Genomic DNA, 15,357 nt, shown 5'->3' on the forward strand with positions numbered 1-15,357 from the left:
TCTATGACCCTCATTCTAGCTTTGTATCGAGCACAGGGACAAACCGACTCTTTAGCCATTTTATTCTCATATATTATGGTGACCCACAAATGTATTTTATTATTAAGGTTAAATTTCTGAGGAGAAGAAAACTGCAGTGAATGAAGGATCTAGAACAGTTGGAAATATTATGTACTTTTAAAAATTTTACTGTAGTCTTATTTTGCATAGTTCATTTGATTCTGTTTCTTGGAAGTTACTCACTGGAAGGATTATGTTAACTATAGTGAAACTTCCTAGTTTGCTAGAACACCTTTTAAAAGAAAGTTCAGAAATTTCTTCCCTGTTGTCTGAGGGAGGAGTAGAGTCCTGAGGCTGTGTGCCCCGGGGAAGCTCACTCCTTTTCTCCTCTGAGAAGATTCTGAAATTCTCTCTTTCAAAGGAGGATGATAACATTTACTTACATCCATTTTTGCCCACGTCTCTCTGAAAACTTAAGATTTGACAAATGTCCAATATCCAGAAACCTGTAACTACCCCATTTTTACCATCTTCAAACTAAAAATCCCTTAATGTTATTGGTAGGTTGCTGTGGTTTCAGTAAATGTACTAAGTATGAGGTTATCTTTTTAGAAAATTGTCTCCTCCTTCAAATTGATTAGTGGTTACCTAAAAAAGAAACAAGAAAAGGAACAGCCCAACCAGTTATGTGTTGTTGAGTTAGCTGAGGTGAATGAAAGATGAAATTATTTGGGTTGAAAACAGGTATGGAAATGGGAATAAATAGTTGTTCCAAGGTTTTAAGAGTTAAACATCTATGAGGTCTCTTCCTTGTCCAGATTACTGGAGATAAGTTTGCTTTTGGTAAATTTTCTCAGATTTATAAATTATTAACAATTAAATGATTATTTATATGAGTAAATTAGGAAAAGTAGCCCGCTGAGATTTTTTGCAATTTAATTTGTTTGATGGTATTTAATTTTGAGTGTTTTATATACTTGGGCAGTTGAAAATGATGTGAAAAATGTAGGTTGGTTATATTTGGGTAATTTGAGACAATTATGTCTTTTATGAAACTTTAAATCATTTTTACTGCGGAAGAGTTGATTTTTTAAACATTTATGTTGTATTCCTAGGGCTCTATTTTTTTCCTTTTCATTTTTTAAATTGAAGTATAGTTGACATACAATATTATATTGGTTTCAGGTGTACAACATAGTGATTCGACATTTATATACATTACGAATTGATCACTAGAAGTCTGGTAACCATCTGTCACCATACAAAGTTATCACACTATTATTGACTATACTCCCTGTGCTGTACATTACATCCCGTGGCTTGCTTATTTTATAACTGAAAGTTTGTACCTTTTAATCCCTTTCACCTACCTCCCATCCCCCCCTCCGCCAACCACCACTGTATCTATGAGTCTGTTTCTGTTTGGTTTGCTCATTTGTTTTGTTTTTTAGATTCCACATGTAAGTGAAATCATATGGTATTTGTCTTTGTGTTGGATTTATTTTACTTAGCCAGTACCCTCCAGGTCCATTCATGTTGTTGCAAATGGCACAATCTCATTCTTTTTTATGGCTGAGTAATATTCCTTTGTTTATATACACCACAGTTTCTTTAGCCATTCATGTGTTGTTGGACACTTAGGTTGCTTCCAGATCTTGGCTGTTGTAAATAGTGCTGCAGTGAATATAGGGGTACATGTATCTTTTCAAATTAGTGTTTTTGTTCTCTTTGGGTAAATACCCAGAAGTGGAATTGCTGGATTGTATCATAGTTCTATTTTTAATTTTTTGAGGAACCTCCATACTGTTTTCCATAGAGGCAGCACCAACTTACATTCCCTGCAGCAGTGCACAAGTGTTTCCTTTTCTCCATATCCTTGCCAATACTTGTTATTTATTACCTTTTTAATGACAGCCATTCTGATTGGTGTGCGGTGATCTACATTTTATTTAGATTATACCAAGTGTAGGCACTTTTAGAAGAGGATTGTTTGTGTGCATGTGTATGTGTGTATATGTGTTCTTCTAAGCCCTGGGATAAATAAATGTGTGCTATAAGGACACAAGTGATAACTAATGAGTCTATTGGCTTTTGCTAGATCTAAAGCAAAACCCTGGCATTTAACAAAATAGAAGCTGCAAATGGATAGTGCTACTTTTTTTTATTGTGGGAAATTTCAAACATATTCGGAAGTAGAATAATGTAAACACCCACACACCCATTGAATAGCTTCAACAATGATTCATTCCCCCTTTTTCTTCCCATGGATTATTTTGAAATAAATCACAGATATTTCCTCCACTTCAGTCTGTGTCTCTGGAAGATAATGATTCTTTTTAAAAAGTACATACATATGTAGTTGTAGATTTTAATGATGCATATGCCATAGTACCATTACCACGTGGTGGTGCCTCTTGAATGCTGTTGATTATTTCATAGCCTGGATCTCCAGCCTTGTAATAGTGGTCTTATATATTTCTCATAGGCAGGGTTCCCCTGTTTGTAGAAAAAAGTGCATTGTTAAGACTATTTCTGCCAGTATTAATGACTTTTACTTTCAAATTAAGTTTTTTAGTTTCAAAAAAGTAACATTACATAAGGTTCTTAATTTTTTAATTTATTTTTAAAATTCATTTTGTGTGAACGTATGGGGAAACATTTTTTCCAAAGGGCATCCTTCCTTTTCTCATGCAGATTTTAAATTGTGGATGCAGGTGGCCAATTAAAAAAACACAGCTATCATTTGCTTTTGGGATTTAATGCAAATAAAAGGCTTGACTCTTTGAGGCTCTTTGAAATTGAACATGTTAACCACAAAGCAAGGAACCAGAAGGTGAAATCAGGTAAGCAATATTCTATGTCAGAATTGGCTATCCCCATTATTCTCTATTATGATGTCTTGATTTCTTTTCTTCACAGATATACCCTCATCTTTTATAATATTTACTTGTTTACTTTTTTGCCTGTCTCAGTTAAAACTGTAAGCTCTTTGACGACAGGGTCTATAACTCCTTTGTTCTCCTGTGTCCTCAGTACCTAGAATAGTTTCTGGCATACATCATATGCTCAATAAATATCTGTTGAATGATTGAATGAATGCATGGATCAGTAGATGTGTTTAACGCATCTGGCAACTACTTGAGTAAATTTCTGCAATAGAATAATTGGGGGGAAATAGGATTCTTATTTTGAAATTATCCCCAGTGGTTCTTTCACTGCTTACATCTATAGGGAATCACTTAGATAGGAGTTCACGTGGGGAACAGGAACAGTCTTTTGCAGTTCATTTCGGAGAAACTGTCTTGAAATAGCATCCAAATCAGGAAAAAAGCCAAAAGGCAGAACACCACAGCGAGAGTAAACCATGGGAGTGCATCATCCTGTCTGGGAATAAAGCTCAGCACTTAACCTGCCCCAGACAGGAGAGACTCTTATAGTTCTAAGACATTCAACACAGCATAGCACTTTTCTTTTGGTAGAAATGTCAGTGAAATAAATTCCTGTTTGTACTTTTGCGTCTACAAGGCATGTTTCAAAGTAGCTTTTCTTTTAATTTACTTGAAATACCTGTAGTGTTCCTTTTTCTGCTAGTGCAAATGAGGAAAAATGTCTCTAACTGCAGTTTCAAAATTACCTACAGCAGATTAGAAAATACACTTTAAAAGGGCTATTTTGGTGGTGCCTAGAGGAGCCAGAAATGTAAGATTAGGGAGCCATATATCAGTTGTCAACCAAGTGTCGTTTTAACTAACTGGAAACATTCTTCAAGGTCACTTATAATCTCACATTCTTAAAATCGCTGTGCATGAAAGAGCCACGTTGCTGTACCTGTCACCTTTTTCGCAAGGTAATGTAAGCTAGGATGGCGAAAGTTTGCAGTACTGGGTATGCAGCAGGGTCCTTGTCCCGCTGCGTAGGTCACAGAACCATGTTCATTTACTCAGTAAATGCAAAGTATCTACTCTGTGATAGACCCTGGAGTTGGGAAGATGAAAACTCCATCCTTGTTCACAGTCACGTGGCAGGAGATAGGGAAGAGTGAATGGGATGGCGTGCATCGCCATCTTACCAAGTCTGCTGATGCTGTGGGTCAGTCATGCTCCTCATCTAGACAAGCCTGCCCTCATATAGTGTCCAGATGAAATTCTTTCAAGATGAAGAGTAGAAACAAGTAAAAGACAAGAAAGCCCCTGTGTTCTTTGGTGAATATGAGGAATCAGGAGAACTGGCATGTTTCCTTGTGTTGCTAGTAAAGCAGGTTTGAGCTAGATATGTCAGTGTTTCCTGACAGGTGTTAAGACAGGGTAGGTTTTTCTCTCGAGTACCAAAGGGCATGTGTGTTTCTTTAGACCACAGGGGCTAATCTGGAGTGACAGGATTGCTGTAGTTCTATGCCAGGATTTAAATGTTAGAAAGTAGAGAGATCTAATCATTAGAAAAAATAACACACTAGAAGTAGCTTAACTGTACTAAGCAGTACATGTATTGTACCTTCTTTAGGTAAGTTCTTTATCTTTCCTTGTTGAGTTACAAGGATGCCTTCCTGGAGACAGGGATTGGCCTTCTAGCCGACAACCATCTTGGGGGTAACGTTGTGTTGCAACTTTAGATAACCGTGTTAAATTAAGCTATGAGGTATGACAGGATGCAGAATTTTAAGAGCAAGTCTAACACCATATTAAGTGTGAACGAAAGCCTGAGAGGTGCCAATTTGATGAGGTGTTAAGACACCTTTTCTGAAATTTGAAGAGGTAAAGAACTAGACTTCATCATCTGAATTACATATCTGCATTATAGAACTTAAAATAACCTGTTGTGTAGCTGTAGAGTGTCTTTGTTTTGATCATCTGTATCAAATCTGCTAGTAAATGTTGGTTCCCCAAATTCTAAATACAGGGTTTATTTCTCTACTCCAGTTAATGTAGCCATTGATATTCATAATGTTTCCCAATGAGGCTCATAGCAGAGAGTCTGGGACGCTGGCTGTAGACTGTTAGGATTTTATGAGTCCTCCCCCTTCTTCTGTTAATGAGTTCTGGTGTTCTCTCCTGGGACAGCTGGGGATCTTTTTGCCATAACCCTTGTAATTGTCATTTATTTGGCTTTCCTGGGATACTGATGGCAGTGCAGCAGGCTTCTTTGTCCCTGGGATTTTGTTCCTCGGAGAGAAGAGGGAGGAGGCATCTCTAGCGGGCAGTGAGGGCTGAGAGAGAGACCCCCACCCCCAAGCTTCCTGTCACCCCTGAATACCTACTGTATCAACACGAAACTAAGAGTTAAAAGGCTGAAATTAAGATGGTTAAAGTGCAGTGATTTATCTTCTTACTTCTGTTACTTAAAAGCCACTTTGCCACTATGTGTGTATGCCCTTGTGTATGTCAAGCCATGATTTAGAGCTTGGGCCTTTCTCCCAATTCCCTTTACCAAATTCTGAGCAATGCATTTTGCTTATTACAGTTCAGACTCAGAGTTCCTACCAGGCCACATCCCTGCTCCTGGTTTCTTTTATGTATTCTCAAAATATTTTAAATAGACATGCTATGCCAAGCAATTTCTAACCTAATGGGAATCAATTAAAATGGGAAAACATGGAGGTATATTCACTGCTTCCTCTCGGCTCTCTTGCATAATTTATAATGTGTTCTATTCAACTACCTGAGTATTGGTTGGTGACTTCTGAGCCCACTGGAACAGACGTTCATAGACATTTCCATCATAACAACCAAGTGCTGAATTTAAACACTGATCGGTGAAGTCAAAAGCATCAGTTAACAAGATAGCATCCTTTCTGAGAGAAAAAAACAAAAGAGTTTGTGAGTATTTTAGATTGCTTTTACGAATCTGATTAATCTGGGATGGTGAATAACAACACCTAATTAGAAGTTGCATCATTATCCACTTTTCGAACAACTCAGCTGTTTTTTTTTTTTTAAGTTTTAATTTTTGATCAGTTATATAAGCACAGTATAAAGAGTCAAAGAGTTCTTCAAGGCTTGTTATTGAAAATCAGCCTATCCCTGCCTCTCACCTCCATTTCTTCCCCCCTACCCCTAGAGGCAATCAGTTTTAGTCTTTTAGCTGATATTTTGGGAATTTACCTGAATGCCTCTAAATGTCTTGTTTGTATTGCTACTTCATATTCAGTGTTGCTAGATATTATCTGTTGACTATTACAGAAGATACGGATTTATTTTAGCACCACTCTCCTCACCAGTACCGATCATCCCCCACCCCATCCCCCAACCTCTGCTTCCTCCCCATGGCCTTCCTGCCTCCCAATATAATGACATTTTTGGCCAGACTGATATTCAGTGCTTACCTTGTTATGACTGTATGTCTCCTGTATGTTAGTATGACTTTATTCTGTTCACGGTGGAGTCATGTTCCCCCCACATCTCTCCTGTTCTAGGGGTCACTCTCTAGCACTCTAGAGTCTCTCTGTGACTCTCTGTCATAATTCTTAGTGATTTCACTGTCTATGTGGAAGTTCCTCTAAAACTTGATTTCTCCGTTCCTTGAATCTTCTCCTCCATTGACCGTGTTCTACAGCCTCTCTCTGTCACTGTCTGCCAAGATCACACACCAGGCCTTGTTATCCACATCTGCATCTCACCATAGTCTCAGCCATGTTCTTGTCACTGTCTCCTCTCTTTCTAGCTTACTCCCTCTACTGTTCTGACTTCTATAATTCTTATTTTCGCTTTCAAGCAACAAAATTATTTTAACCTATGGAATGAAATATTAAAATAATTGTTCACATGCTTCCCTTCCTTTTTTAGCAGAGGATATAAAGTAAAATATGTGATTGTTTGTTTACACTCTTCCCTAACCCTTGTTTCACAGAGTATTTGAGGTGAATGGGATACTGTACTTATTTAATCCTTTCTGGATGGCCTTTAATCATTATTATGAAATGATTTTCCTATAGGGCTGTTTATGATTCTTTGACCCTCCTGGCACCTACTGCCTATTTAAAGTCCCTCATCTGCATGGTCTCACTTCCCTCATCTGTCTGAAATTCCATGGTCTATTATATTCACTCCCTCCAAACAATATTCAACAATTTTTCTTTCTTTGTCATACTTGTTTAGCAAAACCCCATTCCTCGTTATTTCCAGTTTTCCCCCGACTTTGCCCCATACCTTTGTAACAATATATGGCTCGAAAAACCAATACTGACTGTTGTAATAAGGACTCAGGTGGGCCCTTACTGCTACCCGGCAGTCATATAACATTCTAATTCACGTACTCGTTCATTCTCTTAGATGATTATCTCCCACCTTCTCTTTGATCCTCAGATCTACACTACTCACCTCCCCATCTCTCTTAACCTACATGCCTTGGAGTCCTATTTCACTGGTAAAATAGAAGTGGTAAGAAGAGTTCCACAAGTTCCCACCCATGCGTTTAAACATACGGGGTTTTCTCTCATAGTACAGGTAAACTGTCCAGGTTCCCAGCTCAGACCAGTCCCTCCTCGTCCACTAGATGCCTTCCCCTCCTGCCCAGTAGAGAGCAATGTTCCAGAAGTCCTCCTGCCTTTCCCCTATAACGTCAAAATTCCCCTCTCTCCCGGATCATTTCCATCAGTTTACAAACAAGCTGTCATTTCTCCCACTTAAAAACAATCATTTGACTATTTCCCTCTCCACCATCTGACCCATATCCTGGCTCCGCTTTGTGACAAAACTCCTTGAAAGTGTTCTGCTTGTTTATGCTTGCTCCTTCCAGTTCTTCTCCGCCTCTTCTCCTCAACTAGATCCGTTCAGGTTTTCACGCCCACCACTCAACTGAAACCGCTCTTGTCGAGGTCACCTCCTCATCATCTTTGGAGGGTCCCAAGACTCCGTACTTGGGCCGCTTCTCTTCATACACTCACCCCTTGTGGTACCATCCTTCTCATGGCTTTAAATACCAACCATATGCCAGTGACTTCGAAATTTCTCTCTCCAGTCTCACCTGCTTACTAACATCTTACTTGATTTCTAGCAGGCTCTTCAAACTTGATGTATTCAAAACCAAACTCCTGACCTTCTAGACCTTCTATCCATCCTGCCCAAACCTGGCCCTCCTGTAGTCTTCCCCGTTTATAGTAAATGGCGACTCTGTCCTGGCCCAAAGCCTGCACTCCTCTCTCTTACATTCCATATCTAATCTGTCAGCACATCTTTTTCTACCTTCAGAATATATCCAGACTTCTACCACTTCCCACCACCTCCAGTGCTATCACCCTGGTCCAATCCAGCAGCATCTCTCACCTGGATTATTGCAGCAGCCTCCTGACTGGGCTCCCTGCTTTTCACTCTTGTCCCCCTCCCGAGTCAATTCTTATTATGGCAGCTGGAGTGATCCTTTAGAAACACACCTCAGATCTCCTCAGATTGTGTCTGTCCTATGCTCAGAACCTTCCTTGTTCTCACACAAAGTGAAAGTCAAAGTCTTACGTCTTTGCAATGACCTACACCCCCTCCGTTGTCGTTCCCAGTACACCCCTAGCTCTCTGACCTCTATTCTCATTCTCCACCTCAGTCATGCCACTCCAGCTGCTGCGGCCTCTTCTCTGTTTGCCGGATGGACGTGCCAGGCACGCTCTGGCTTCCAGCATTTGTACTTCTCCTTTGCCTGGAATGCACTTTTCCCAGCCAACCACGTGGCTCCTCTCACCTCCCCACCTTCAGATCTTTCCTCAGACATCACCCTCCCCGAGAGGCCTTCTCTAACCTATTTGAAACTACAGTCCTCCACCCCCACCCCCACCATTCCTCATCCCCCTTCCCTGCTATCCTTTTCTTCGTAGCGTTTATTACCACTTTGCACACTATATGTTTGACTTATTTTGTGTAAGTGTGTTTGTTTCCTCTCCTCTAGTCTGTGGCCTTTTCAATCTGAAACTCATATCCTTCGTTTGAGGAGTATTTTCTTGAATCATTTTGTTAATGATTTGCTCCCTTCTGCTTTATCTGTCTTCTCTTTCTAGACCTGTTCTTTAGATGATGGGCAGTTAGGATCAGTCCTCTTACTATTTTTATCTTCTCTCCTATTTTTGTCTTCTTGCCTTTTTGCTTTCTTTCTGCGAGATTTCTGCAGCTTTGTCTTCCAGTCCTTCAGTTGAGCTTTTCATTTTCACTATCATTAATTTCATAGAGCTCTTTTTTTTTTTTGTTCTCTGAATATTACTTTTTAAGAAATGACATTCTTGTTTTGTGGTTGCCATATCTCCTCTTAACTCTTTGTGGATATTACTGGTCTTTCAAAAAAGTTTTCTTCTCCGTGAAGATTCTTTTGTGACCCTCGAGTTGCCTTGTTCTTGCTTGGTCTCTGTCTTTTATGTCAGGGGCTTTCCTCAGGTGTCTGGTGATCCCTGAGTGTCTGATCATAGCTAAGAGTGGGGCATTAACTAGCTGATTAGAACTCTGAGTGTGCTTGTCAGTGTGGGGTTCCCTGTGGGGTGAACTGGGTAGACCATTGGGGGACCTCGGTGTCAGTGTCTTTACTTCTCTCTCCTTTGGGCTGGTCAGATTCTCTAGAGGAGGATCATGTTATCATTTTCCTGCAGGACACTAGCCTGGATGCCAATTTGCTGGGAACCAGTGGGAAAAGAGGGCTGGGGGAGAGGGCTGTCAGCATTGGCCTGTAAACATTTATTCAAGCCCCTGTTTTCTGTAGGGTAGCCTGATGTTCTTCATCCTCAACTATGCCTGATGTCCCCTAGTCTATAGACCCTCTGTTTACCCTTCTCCCAGGGTGCGGTCAGGGAAAGCCTTAAAACTACTCAGACAGGGGCTTCCCTGGTGGTGCAGTGGTTGGGGGTCTGCCTGCCAATGCAGGGGACACGGGTTCGTGCCCTGGTCCGGGAAGATCCCACATGCCGCGGAGCAAATGGGCCTGTGAGCCACAATTGCTGAGCCTGCGCGTCTGGAGCCTGTGCTCTGCAACGGGAGAGGCCGCGATGGTGAGAGGCCCGCGCACTGCGATGAGGAGTGGCCCCCACTTGCCGCAACTGGAGAAAGCCCTCGCACAGAAGCGAGGATCCAGCACAGCGATAAATAAATAAATACATAAATAAATAAAAAAATTTAAAAAAAAAAAAAAAAAGGTGAAACTATAAAAAAAAAAAAAAAGAAAAAAAACTACTCAGACAGGAGAAGGGAAACTGGGGATTCAACTCCTTCTGAAATAGACTTCCAACGCATCCTGTCACTTTTACCTTCACCCCCATTGTCAGAGGTACCTGGTGCTGTAGTTCTTGAGGTTCTTTGGTGGCACTTGATTGCTTCTTGGCTTTTCCTACTTCTGGTTTATGATTCAGTTTATTCAGGTCTGCTAAGTCACTGTTTGTCCATCTACTCTCCAAATTTCATGTTTCCTCTCCTGTTCTCTTTCTTTGTGGGTTAATGCCTTTTAAAATTTAAATTTTTATGGGTTTATGCCTTTTTAAATTTTTAAATTAATTTACTGACGTTTTAGTAGGGTTTCAGGAGGGAACAAAAATAAATGCATATGTTCAATCTGCCATCTTTGCCTGGAAGTCTCCCACCTGAGATTTTATGACCATTTAAACAACTAAAAACTGTTTTGGTCAGTTAATTACCATAACACAGAGAGCTGGTTCTTAGTGTCACTTAGAATAGCATGCCATCCTTCATTTGTCATCTCAGAAACCTGAGGGCGATACTGAATAATCGAGGCATGGAACACAGAGCTGTTAAAAGCATGGAGTCTGTTACAGACCTCATTACTCTGCAGTAGTCGGAAGGTTACTTAGGAACCATAATGTGAGTAAATCAGTTTGTGGGTTTGATGCACGCATAAGTTGTCTATTTGCGTCAGTGCTGTCTTTCTTGTCTTGAATTGTAAGCCTCTGGGGCCAAGGGAAGCACTTAGCATGCTGTTGGAGATTAAAAAAATCATGCTTATGGGTATTAAGGTGATCTTTTGTGTTTCATTATCACTGGCAATCAGGGCTAGAACATTATTGTCTTCATGTGCTTTTAAATGCCAAGCGTTTCAGAAAGTTAGATACACTTGGGCTTGAATTGTGCAGTACTCAATCATGCTATTAATGGTTCCCACCACTGGATTCTCTATATTAGGGAAAGTTTAATACCCGGGGCATAATTATATCAAATGTAGCTTTTGATAATTTTTGAAGATTTAATTGAACAGACATTTACTGACCACCAACTATCTGTTGGGTGCTTATTTGGAGTCGTATGTAACATGTTGCATATTGTTAGAAAGAAAAAGAAACTGGTCTAGTTTTTTTTTAAACCTCCTTCATGAATATCTTATTTTATAAAATAATTCAAATCTTTATTTATTGGCCGCACCGCGTGGGATGCGGGATCTCAGTTCCCTGACCAGGGATCGAACCCATGCCCCCTGCAGTGGAAGCGCGGAGTCCTAACCACTGGACCGCCAGGGAATTCCCCTTTCTTTTTGTTCTTAGTCTTGTTGATAATGTGAACTATTGGAGGTTCTAGGGGAAAAGTCATACACACATGTGTCATGCCCCATCCAGCCCCCAACACACACAACAGGCATCCCATTTTTTCAGAAAAGGTTGTGTTCTCAAGTTAGCTCATTTTCCATCTTATGGACAATGGTTACTAATTAGTATTAATTTCTGTTTCTTCCAGTACCCTGGTCATGTTGGGGCTTTGGTTTTTATATGTTTTTAAAGTGATCATTTAGATTATATATAAAGTGACAGGATGAAAGTATTGCATTAGTATGTCATGACCCTAAACTGTACCGCATTATGCTGCATATAAAAACTGTATTATTGTGTTACAAATCAGTGTGTGAATTACTAGATTTTAAAAATGTCATTTTGAAGCTGAGGGAGTATTAAAGTGAGTTTAGTCAACTAAGCATATTCAACAAAGATAAGGATAGATTTGAAATAAACAATAGCCCAACCTTCACTTTAACATACAGTTTAAGAACACATGCTCTGGAGGCAAACAGGTCCTAGATTGTGCCCAGACCCTCCTCTGGCTAATTGTGTGACTTTGGGCCCTAAGCCTGAATTTCCTCCCCTGTAAAATGGGGAGGGTTAAATGAGATGATGTATATAAAAGCTTTTGGCATAGTGCCTGCCACGCATAAGTGTTCCTTAAGTATTAGCTAAGACCAAGGCTCATTAATATTATTAATTAATACATATTAATACATATTATTAATATGTAGTATGCTTTTATTCATATTCTGTAGATTCTGTCATTTCTGGACAATGTTGAAGAGTTCGATTGAGGTAGCTAGATAATTTATTCTTAAGCATTTTTAGTTGTGATTTTTCCCCCATTTTTTCCTTTCATTAATTCATAATGCTTTATGTTGGTGTAATGATGCCAGGATGTAAACCTGTCCAGGGCTGGTGCTGCTTTTGCCAGACCCCCATTTAACAAGGTTTTAGAGTTGAAGGTTTTGGAGTTTGAAGTGAACAGAGAGCTGAGGGTGAAGGGCAGCCACTCACCGGATGAGGAGGAGCAGGTCCAGGTAGGCTTTTCTCGCCATATCTATTTGGGCGCCAGATAGGAAGCCATCATGGAGAAAGTCGCCCGTGTTAGTCATGATGCCGTGTAAAGCATAGAGATCACAGAGGCGTTTGAGCACCTGCTGAATTGCTGGTTGATTTTCCAGTTTCTCCAGAGCTTCTGTAAAAATCTTCACAGTGACATAGTAGAGGTGTGCCTACAAAGACACAAAGATGCGTTAGCCTCTGATTTCTGCCTCGACAAGTCATCCTGGAAGCTTGGCAATAAGCTTGCTGTGGCCATGTGTTTCCCAGCAGGCTGACAAGCAGCTGCCTTTCTACTAGCTCACCGCGTCTAACTGAGCCTTTTTGACAGGGGTGTGTGCATGCGTGTGTGTGCGCGCGCATGTGTGTGCGCGTGCTGGGGGCTGGTGGGCTCTGGAACTTGGCCCTTAGTTTCCTCATTTTCCTTGGGCCAGTCAAGTAGGTTTGAAAGTAGAGAGAGAGAATACAGCAGTATTGGAGGCTGACCTGGGGACAGTGGAGGACAGCACTGCTTTTCTCAAGAAAACAGCTACTTATTGTCTGCCGTGTTCAAGGCAGTGGTTGTGTGTGTGTGTGTGTGTGTGTGTGTATGCGTGTGCCTTGAAGTGAGAGAATAGAGGTTCAAGATATACACGAAATTTATCCCAGCTAGACTGTAAACTCCTTGAGGTAAGCTATTTAGCCCATATACAACAGTCCAGCTTTGTCGGTGGTTAAAACAATACTTTGATGCTGGTTGGTAAGTGACCACTGCCCTCAACTGGCGAGAACCCCCTCTGTCAGGCTTCTTCCCAGGGATGCCCCCTCCTCCACACAGCCCAGCAACTAAAGGTTTAATGCCCTCCCGACCCAGCAGGAGGCTTTTAGGACCCTGCCTCCCTTAGGTCTGAAGTCCTTTCTGATTGGTGGGTGCTCCTGCCCTACTGGTTATTAAACCCTTCTCCCTAAGACAAATGCACATTATTTTTATCTGGTAGGATATACAAGTTCTATGGGAGGAGAGAGAAAAGGAGAGCATATATATTAGGTCTTCTCAAATTTTTATGTGCGTACAGATTACCTGGGGATTTTGTCAAAATGCAGATTTTGGAATAGCTCCCCAGTAATGCCCATCCTGCTGGTAGTGACTTGAAGTAGCAAGGCTTAGAGTGTCTTGAGGGATCAAAGGAGTTTACCCGAGGGACAAGGAATGAGGGTAAAGTCATTCTAGGCAGGGGAAAACTACACGGGCACGGGGCTATACTTTCAGGAGGCTGCAGCAATTTAAGGGTAAGGTGAGGTGATGACAGGGAACTGTGAAAGTTAGGGTGGACGGGCAACTGAGACCCAGGTCGATGAAGGGCTGTGAATGACATGGTTGGGTTTTTATTCTGTGGGGGTCAGGGGGCCACCAGAGTCTTCAACAGGCCAGTGACCTGATGAGGTTTCTCACTTGGAGTGGATCTGCCTTTCCCAGGGAGGGCTCACATGGGTGCTAACAATACCACTTTGCCACCTGGACCTGGGGTGCTCATAGCCATGCTGGGTTTGCAGCATTTGGATATGGAAAAGGAGAAGATGTGCTCTGCTGCCCCTGCTGGGTCAAACAGCCCTTGGTGTTCAAACTGGACCCAGTTTGGCAAAGCTGGAGAGCCTCACTTTTTTCACTTAGGCCCTGTTTCCCTTTTCTGATCCGAGAGCCACATCCTTAAATTCTCAGGGACCTGGGTTTAAGAGTGGAGTGATGAAGAGCTGCCCAAGGGCCTCTGCCTCACAAAGCAGGAGGAGGACCAGAGAGAGGAAGGTGGCCTCTTCCTTTGGGGAAAGGCTGAGCCAAACCTTGGCACCATGCTCTGAACACAATGAACTTTATTTATTGTGTGTGTGTGTGTGTGTGTGTGTGTGTGTGTCTGTTTCAGTCTTGCTTCCTGCCTAATTTAGGGGTCGGGGTGGGATGTGTAGCATTTATAGCCTAGGTGGCTCTTTAAGTTGTACAGGTATTAACTCATTTAATCTTCACAATAATCCTACAAGTTAGGTACTATCAGTAGCTCCATTTTGCAGATGAGGCCTCTGAGGCATCGAGAGATTAAGTTCCTTGCCTGCCCAAGCACTGGCTGGTGAGTGGTAGCAGTGAGATCCAAACCAGGGTAGTCTGCCTCTCGGTTAAGTTTGTACTGTTAAGCACTGTGCTGTGTTGCCAAAGCCACCAGAGACTGAGGCGAGACTATAATGGGCGGGGACCAGAACTTAGGCCCGGGTTCGCTCCTCCTTGTCCACCCCTCTGCCACTGTTCCGACCCCCCCTCGTGTTGCCGTCACTCTACCTACACGTTTGTGGTTTCCAGATGAGACCCAGTTGGGTACTCGAGGTTTCTGTAGAGGAGATGGCCTCCCAGGGCACAAAGACCAGAAAGAGCAGATTTCCCTGCGCATTATGACTTTAGAGACTCGGCTTGGGCACCACCTTCCCAGGAAGCCGCTCATCCTTAAAACTGAGGTTATGCTACTTTCCCTCTCAGGGTCATTTAATATGAGGTAACCCTGGCAAGCAGCGTCTGGTGCATTTGAAGGCCGGGCATGGGTTTGGAAAGCAGGCGAATAATGGGCAGGTGTGGTTCCTTTCTAGGTGTCTGGTGAGAGCACAGCCTTTGCTTACCCTCTTCTGTGTTGACCGGACATTTAACACAGCAGGGGGTGCCTCTGTGGTGGCCGGAGCAGAATGGAGGGTGGCAGAGTTAATACCAGCGCCGGCCGATGTGATGGAGGTGGCAGGTCACCAGGTGGCGCTCATGCCCAGCCTGCCTGACCAGCCCTGGCCACCCCCCACCCCGCCCCATGAGGGCTGCTGCAAAA

General features: G+C 42.0%; 1 protein-coding gene across 6 annotated transcripts in view; it reads right to left on the reverse strand.

The window, feature by feature from the left end:
• Positions 1-2,161: 2,161 nt before the first annotated feature.
• Positions 2,162-15,357, reverse strand: part of ACOX2 (acyl-CoA oxidase 2) — a 36,012-nt gene continuing 22,816 nt past the window's right edge. For 5 of the 6 annotated variants that reach the window (XM_061197083.1, XM_061197078.1, XM_061197082.1 and 2 more), the window contains 3 exons: positions 12,479-12,696; positions 5,656-5,788; positions 2,164-2,496 (listed from right to left, as the gene is read on the reverse strand). In XM_061197083.1, coding sequence (XP_061053066.1) covers positions 2,434-2,496; positions 5,656-5,788; positions 12,479-12,696 — 414 coding nt within the window. In that variant the 3' untranslated portion in view covers positions 2,164-2,433. Of the gene's footprint in view, positions 2,497-5,655; positions 5,789-12,478; positions 12,697-15,357 lie in introns of all 6 variants that reach the window. The other variant, XM_061197081.1, reaches the window with a different exon arrangement.

Source organism: Eubalaena glacialis, chromosome 7 (genome assembly GCF_028564815.1).
Source record: "Eubalaena glacialis isolate mEubGla1 chromosome 7, mEubGla1.1.hap2.+ XY, whole genome shotgun sequence".
In the NCBI taxonomy this organism is placed as follows: Eukaryota; Metazoa; Chordata; class Mammalia; order Artiodactyla; family Balaenidae; genus Eubalaena; species Eubalaena glacialis.